The following is an 8569-nucleotide window of genomic DNA, read 5'->3' on the forward strand; positions in this document are numbered from 1 at the left end:
AGGTTGCCTCTACCCACTTGGTTAAGTAATCAATTGCAACTAGGATGTACTCATGGCCATTCAAGGCTTTAGGAATTAACCTTCCAATCATATCTATGCCCCATACCAAGAAAGGCCATGGAGAGGTCATACTGTATAGCTCACTAAGTGGCACATGGTTCAAGTTTGCATGTGTTTGGCAATCATGGTAGTTCTTCATGAAGTCCACACAATTGGTTTACATTGTATTCTAGTTATAATCTTCCCTCAAGATCTTCTTTGCTAACATCCTCTCATTCATGTAAGGACCACAAATTCCTTGGTGGACTTCTTCCATGATTCTGTCGGCTTCTTTTTTCTTCAGACAACAAAGGTGTACCCCATCATAGGACTTCCTATAGAGTTAACCTCCATATAGAAGGTATTTCATCACTATCATCCTAACTGAATGACACTCTTTTCTATTGGCACCATCAGGATAACTTCCTAACTCTAGAAACTTCATGATGTTGTAGAACCAAGGGACTCTCTCCTCTTCCATGGCTAAGACAGCTAAATGGCCCTTCTCTTTGTGTGCCAATTGATTGCTTTGCTTGATCTCTAAGGGTCGTGTCCATACTCCTTTGGGTATTTCAACTACAAACGCCAAAGTAGCCAAAGCATCTGCAAACTGATTCTGAGCCCTAGGGATGATGGTGTATTCAACTTTGTCGAAGGTTCTTGTCAACTCCTCCAAGTATTGTTGATAAGGCTTTAGGTGTTCTTCCTTCACCTTCCATAATTTATGTGCTTGGACTATAACCAAAGTTGAATCTCCAAATACTTCAACTTCTTTTACTCCTAGCTCTCGTAGGGCTTCCATACCGACGATACAAGCCTCATATTCTCTAAGTTATTGGTTGCTTCAAAGTTCAACTTAATGGCCAAGGGTACAAAAGACCCATCGGGAGTGAGCAAGAGTACCCCTATCCCATTTCCATACTGGTTCATAACTTCATCGAAATACATCTTCTACGTCCCTAGTTCTATATCCAAAATGTCCTCATCTGGGAAATCCTCCCTACCACTTTCTCCTTCTATAGGGTTCTCAGCACAAAAATCTGACTCGGCACTTCCTTTTATGGTTTTTCTAGCCATATACTTCAAGTCAAATTCTTCTAGTAGGATCAACCATCTTCACAACCTCCCACTCAAAGTAGGCTTATCAAATAGGTACTTCAATGGGTCCATTCTAGCAACTATCCATACTTGGAATGGTAAGATGATATGTCTTAGTTTCTGTACAGCCCATACAAGAGCGAAGCATGATTTCTCTATGGGTGTGTATCTCATAATCATGGAATCTCTTGCTTAAGTAGTACATGGATTTCTCATCCTTATCATCACCTTCTTAAGCTAACATGCTTCCTACTGCATCCCCTATGATTGAGAGATTGAGAAGCAAAGGCTTCCCGAGCTCTAGAGGTACCAAGACAGGGGGGGTGGAGAAGATACTTCTTAATAAGTTCAAAGGCTTTCTGTTGGGAAATTTAGACCCCAGTTAACAAGTTTTAAACCCAAGTTATTAATTAGATTTATTATGAATAAAACTTGTTAAAACAAACAAACATCAATATCATGTCAAAATCATGCAGTGAAAAAACAAATAAGACAAGATATGATAACCCAGGAAAACCAATGAAACAACCTAGTTTCACAGTAAAAAAACCTGGGGGGAAACCTTCCCAAAAAGCAATCCACTATAGTAAAGAGAAGTTTCAAATCTAGTACAAAACTTTTGTCCCTAGACTCTACAATTCTCATAGATGAACTCACAATAGAAACCTTCAACCACTTCAAAACCTCTGAACTCTTCAATTATTGAACGCCACCCTTTGATGCACGAATCCCAGTACATGACTAACTCCTTTGCATGAATCCCAGTACATGACTCACTCACCAACTTGAAGAAGATGTTGGCTGCAAAGTTCTTCACTTCATCAACAATGAAGATCAAGAAGCACTTGGTTACAAAACCCTAAGGCGCAAAGACGCAGTAGCTTCTTTCAGAGAGAATAAGGCATTGGTCACCTTTTGCATATGTTCTCATTGTATTCTCTTATGTGACGGCCTCTAAAATAAACCTTATATAGGTCTAGGGTTGTGAGAAAAGAAATCCTACACATACATGTTAGTATGGGCCAAAAATCAGATCTGAAAATTTGAATTCCCGTAACCTCGATCGATCGGGAGCTGTCGAGAGGTGTCGAGCTTTAAACTTCGACAGATACAACTATCGAGAAGCTATCAAGGAGCTATCGAGTAGACAGGAGCTTTCTCGATCGATCCACCAGCTATCGAAAGGTGTCGAGATTGCGATAACAATCAACTGAAGAGCTCGATAGATAGGCTAGCTGTTGAGAGGTGTCGAGCAACTGTCGAGCTATCTGTCCGCAGGTGTTGAGCTATCTGTCCAGCTTTAATGAACAGCTTTTCTTCACTTGTTTCTTGGTCCAATCTTCATGTCTTTAATACTAGACTTGAACAACATGTTTTTTGAAGTATTAAACACATCCTAGATCTACCCAAATACAAGTAAAGTGCGTTTTGTCAAAAGATTAGCCAATTACACAAAATATGTCCTTAACACTTTCTACCACTCATTATTCCATGTATGGGGTTCATTCTTCCTCAGGAGTTTAAAGATGGGCTCACATGTGGAAGTGAGTTTGGCGATGAATTGGCTAATGTATTGCAACCGGCCTAAAAATCCTCTTATCTTCTTTTTGCTCTTATGTGGAGGCATGTCCAATATGTCCTTGATCTTTGATGGGTCAGATTCTATCCCTCTATCACTAACTAAGAAGCCTAGTAATTTTCTAGCAAATACTCCAAAAGTTCATTTCTGTGGGTTCAATCTTAGTCAATACTCATTGATTCTCTCGAAGAAATTCCTTAGATTGGTTATGTGGCCTTATTTATCTTTGAACTTCATGATTATGTCATCAACATATACCTTCACCTCATTCTGTATCATGTCATGTAGCAAGGCTGTGGCCATCCTTTGGTAGGTTGCACCTGCATTCTTGAGCCCAAATGATATTACTATGTAACAACGGATTCCCCATTCAGTGGTGAAAGTAGTCTTAGTCATATCCTTAGGAGCCATCTTGATTTGGTTGTATCCCGAAAAACCATCCATAAAGGATATCACCAGCAGTATTATCTACCAAGACGTCCATGTAAGGCAAAGGGAAATTTTCCTTAGGACAAGCCTTTTTTAGATCTCTAAAGTTCACACACATCCTAACCATCCCATCCTTCTTAGGCACAAGCACAACATTGGCTATCCATTCAGCTTGGTGTACGAGCTTGATAAACCCTACTTTCAACTGTTTTGTGACCTCTTCCTTGATCTTAGTAGCCATTCTATTCTTATGCGTCTTAATTTCTTCTTGACAAGCACCATGTGAGAAAGAGTGTCAATGTGATGATGTGCTCTCTCAGGATCAATACCAAACGTATCTTCATAAGACCATGCAAACACTTCTTGAAATTCAGTGAGGAGTTCTTTGAGATCCTTTCTTTCTTGTTCATTTAAAGTTGAGTCAATTTTAATTAAATGTGGATTCTCATCATTGCCCAAATTAAGAGTTTCAAAAGTTGGTTCCATAGGTTCAATTTTCTTTTCCAATTATTTATTAATTTCATTTTCAAATTCATTAGAATAATTTAAGTGTAGAATTACAATATTATGGAACACATCAAAATAAGCCAAATCATAATTCATCTTATTAAAAATGCCAAAAAGTACATTGGAACTTGCATTACAAGACATCTTTCCCATGCTATTATAAAAAAAACCCAACCCAAGTCCAATTGCTAAGTTGCCCATTAGTAGGCATGATGAAGGTAGAAGGATCATTTAGGTCTTTGGTTGTGATGATGAGCACATTCCCCTCAACTTCCAACATAGCTCTCATTGCTTTAGCGTCCATGCAGTCCATCTAGTAAACCCCTTCTTGAACCAACCTTAATCACCACAATAGGCTTCTCCTTGAAAGTGAGCTTCTCCTCAAGGAAGATCTCCTAGTCGGGATATACTTTTCCATCTTTGTCAATCTAAAGCTCGAGAAAGCCACAAAAAGGGAAGTCTCCTCCTTCCTTCACAAAGTTCCCATTGAGAGTACAAAGGTTCTTCTTGATTCCATCACAGCCTTCAAAGAATCTCAAACATTCCTTAGTCAGTTGAGTCTTGAAATTGAGGAATTTAGCTACCCCTCTTCCTTCTTTTCCAAGACCCATACCAGGCATGTACCCCATCTTTTTCATCATTGCAATCACCCCATGACTACAATATGGGAGCAAATCCGTAGCGTACTTCTCATCCTTCAATCCATAATCAGCCATGTTTACGAATTCAAAGCCACTCATTTGGAGTTCATTGTCCTCCCCTTCAAGCCCACAAACAGGAGCTAGGATCTCACCATCTCCAAGTACTACAACAATCTCTCCTTTCCATGGGATCTTCATCTTTTAGTGCAAAGTAGAAGGAATAGCTCCAATGGAATGAAGCCTTGCCCTTCCTAAAAGAAGATTGTAGTTAGGAGTGATGTCCATCACATGAAATTCCACAATTGTTTCCAACGGACTAATTTTGCAAGGAGCTTTTAAAGTTCCCATAACTTTCCTTGAGGTGTTGTCATATGCTTTAACAGTCAAAGGAGAAGAAATGATTGTCTCTAAGTCCAAGACAACCTTAAAAGCGGTCCTAAATGGGCATACATTCAACGTGAATTCATTATCAATAAGCACCATTGGAACCTTGGCACCCATGCATTTGACAGTACTTTTGCAAAGGTCTAGTATAAGAGGCTTCTTTGAGAGGAAGCTCTTCATTGAAAAAGGTAAGGAAGGGATGAGATGGGGCCTCAACTCCCATGAGAGATAAAACCTCTTAAGGTTTAGTCTATGTAGGCACTTCTTTTCCATTCAAAGCATCTAGGAGTACATTGCGGTGCTTATGAGAGGCCTTTAGCAAACCCCAAACAGGCACATGAGCTTGAGTCTTCTTCAAGTAGGTCAAGACCCTATCTTCCTCTTGAGTTCAACGGGCCTTGATCCTTCCTCTATATTCCTTCCAAGGTGATCATTCTCCAAAAAGAATGGTTTGTAGTGTTTCCCACTCCTAGTGATGTTTACAACATTGTCTTCTAGGATCATTTTCTTCAAATTGAACATTCCTTTGGGAAGTATACCCCACACAGCTATAGCACTCTTTAAATCCTTATCTTCTTCATCACATATTCCTTGGATTTCAACCATCTTGACTTCCACAACCTCTATCAGCTTAGAGCAATCCCAATCAACCTCTTCCACTTGTACACAATTTTGATATGGGGGAGGAGCTTGGTGATAATCGGGTAAGGGGTTCTTCCTAATGTTAGGCTTAGTGATGACATTTGGGTTTGGGAGAGTCCCATTGTCTATCAAATCTTGTATCTCATGCTTAAGGAGAAAGCAATTGTAGGTCTTATGGCCAGATTTCTGATGAAAGTGACAGTATTCATTAAGGTTCCAAGTAGGAGGTACAGGATTAGGCATTGGTGTGGGATCTAAAGGCTTTAGGAATCCTTTGGAAGCTAGGTTCTCATATGCTTGGGTAAGGATCATTCCTAGGTCAGAAAACTCTCGGCAGGCTTTCTTTATGAAACTTTGGTAGGCTAGAAATTGTTGGGGTATAATGGCACTCACATTTACAAGGTTATGTGCTTTAGAAGTGGTTTCTCCTCCCCCATATATCTTCTTTATTGGAAGCTTATTCTCCCCTTTCTCCAACTTTCCATTGTTGATGACATCCTTAATCCTAGTTCCACAATCATACAATTCTCCAAAAGAAATAATAGGCGATGACAAAAGCCTACTATTGTATGCCAGAAGTAAGTTCTTATTAATCATGTTGATTTGGTCCTTCTCATTTGGCCTATCAATCATCTCAGATAATTTCCCTTTCCTTCTTATCATGTATTCGAAGAAGGTCTCCCCAATTCCTTGCTTAGTGGTCTCCAATTTCTTAAGGTCACATCAATCATGATATTGAAAATTAATTGATCCACAAATGATTTCACTAGCTCATTCCACACTTTGGTCTTACTTGGATCCAAGCTATAGTACCATCTTGATGCACCTCCCATGAGTGAGAGAGGAAATGCCTGCAAATTTTGCTTCTCATCTAACCCCTTCATTTCAACAATGCTTATTGTATGTTTTTAGACCCCATAAAATACAAGTTGTTTAACCCAGTTATTTAGTCAAGTGATTACTTAGATAAATTATTCAGATCTAGGTTAACACAATCAAATCATATCATGTAAATAATGCGGAAAAGTAAATAACACAACGATATGATAACCTAGGAAAACCAAACTGGTAAAAAACCTAGGGAGGATTTAACCTAGCTATAAAGAATTGAAGTTTTTACAATAAGACTTAGACCACTAACATCCTATTGCTACCTTGTGAAGAAAACTTACTACCATGACCATGTGACAGCTCCGAGTCCACAGACTACTTTTTTCCTTGATCCACAACAACCACAAGTTGTCCTACTTGTGTTTTTCTTTAAGCTCTTGAAACAGCAACCGAAGAGATCACCAAGTTCTTGACATCAATCTTGATCTTGATAACCCTAAGTGTGCATGAAGGTAAACACCTCTAGATCTCATAGAAGATTCACACACAGCATATCAACAACCTATAAAACATGGCTAGGATTTTTCCTTTTATACTTGAAGCAAAACATAAAACCCTACACGTCATATGGGCTTGGGCTGAGTTGGAAATTCTGTAGAAAAAACAATCTACACGAAGTTCGATCAATCGAGTCTAATTTTCGATCGATCAAGCCTTGCAAATTTAGTCCATTAAATTCTGCAATCACTCAATTCCAATTTTACACAAACACACTTTGAGTAGCCTAAATCTAGATTCTAAGTTTTGATCATGGTTTGCCAACACATTACACATTGAAGTTCTAATACAATTAGTTCCTAAAGTATTAGAACCTAACACTTATGTATCTCCTAATATGTTGTTTAGGATCCCCAGTCCCATCAAACTTTTCCGCATCAGAAATCTTGAACTTGGGAGGTAGTGCAATAGGAACTTTGGAACTCAAACCACCCATGTTAAAGAAACAATCATCCATACCTTAAGCCTTGTGAAAGGCTAGTTGCATCTTTTCCATCTTTCATGGCCACGGTATCCACAGTGAGCTTCTCAAATTGCTCGTTCCTCTCATAATCAGACTTATCTCTTTCATCCCAATCTTCCTTTTCTTCTTCTTCATTTATCTCTATGTGCATAGGCTTCTTGATCTCGCACTCCTCTAGCTTAGAGAGATGACTTCCCATCTTTTTAAGAGCCTCGCCTTAATCTTCTATTGCCTTGTATATCTTTTGTGCGAGTGTGTCATCAATTGGAGCAGCCATTTCTTCTTGTGGTATCTCTTCTTGAGGTGCGATTTTGATCTTAATCAAGCGTCTTTCATTGCTTTCTCGAACAAGTTGAAGTGGAGACATACTTACTTGATCTTGGTAGTGCAATGGTACCTGAAAAGAAATCCCATCTTTATTAAGCCCATGTCCTAATTAAAAGCTTCTTTTATTTAGATATTCTTAGAAAGTCTTTAAATCCATTTTGATGAAGGCCCAATTACAAAACCGCTCCCTCACCTCTCAAGGACCTTGCACCTTGTTTCCTTGGGCTTGGTCCATTTACAATAAATCTCTCAATCTTACACTCATGGGCTTTCTTTAGAATGTGCTTAGAGGCTTTCAACCCTTTGTCTCAAATACAAGCCAACAATGTATTCATCACCTTTGGGCTCTTCTTTTCTTATATTCATCGTCAATTTTGTTTTGAAGTAGCCTTCTAGCTCGAATATACTGTGGCCTTCCTCTCAAAGCCCATGATTCTCTCATCATTTTAAGCCTTTACATGCAACAAGGAGGCCCAAGATTAAGGAGATACATATCGACTTTGTAGGTTCTTGGATGCTAGCTAGGTCCATAGCATATTTCTTATCTCAAGCCCAAGACTTTCTTTTTCAAGAGGCCTTTGATTTTGGGCTTATGATAGCAACTAGGCTATGATCCTATGAACCTTTCATGTTAAAATATACCTTTCGATTTTAGGATAAGTCTCTTATATGTGAGAACTTCCTTTCTTTTTATCACATTGTCTTGGGGTATGCCATAACTTTTGGGTCATCCTTTCCAACTTTACATCTTTTATTTGTCCTTTAGAATTAGGTGAACACAAGATATATGGTTGAACAAACAAAAGATATAAAAGTTACTGTGGACACAACGGGGGGAGCTGCTACCTAGTTTTGCAATGGCCTAGGAACCATGTATATAGCGTCCTCTCAAGGAAAAACCTTTTAATCTTACTACCAGAGTATGGGTTTAAAGTTTAGGTACGGTTTTGGGAAGGTGTTATGCACCCAAAACTGCCCAACCCTAGAGTTGGCTTCCTCTCATTGTGTCTTATGTCTTAACCCTATTAAAGGCGCATTCAATATTGTATCTATATTCACACACACACTAGC

At 38.9% G+C, this 8569-nt stretch overlaps 1 protein-coding gene across 1 annotated transcript; it reads right to left on the minus strand.

Moving 5' to 3' along the window:
• Positions 1 to 382: 382 nt before the first annotated feature.
• Positions 383 to 841, minus strand: LOC126703999 (uncharacterized). Its single transcript, XM_050403042.1, has one exon. The coding sequence runs from the start codon at positions 839 to 841 to the stop codon at positions 383 to 385; it is 459 nt and encodes a 152-aa protein (XP_050258999.1).
• Positions 842 to 8569: the final 7728 nt, after the last annotated feature.

This window comes from Quercus robur, chromosome 10 (genome assembly GCF_932294415.1).
Source record: "Quercus robur chromosome 10, dhQueRobu3.1, whole genome shotgun sequence".
NCBI lineage: Eukaryota > Viridiplantae > Streptophyta > Magnoliopsida > Fagales > Fagaceae > Quercus > Quercus robur.

What these genes read in the sequence shown, in the direction of transcription:
- LOC126703999 (XM_050403042.1), bottom strand. Translation starts at nt 841, where the DNA reads ATGGAAGCCCTACGAGAGCTAGGAGTAAAAGAAGTTGAAGTATTTGGA.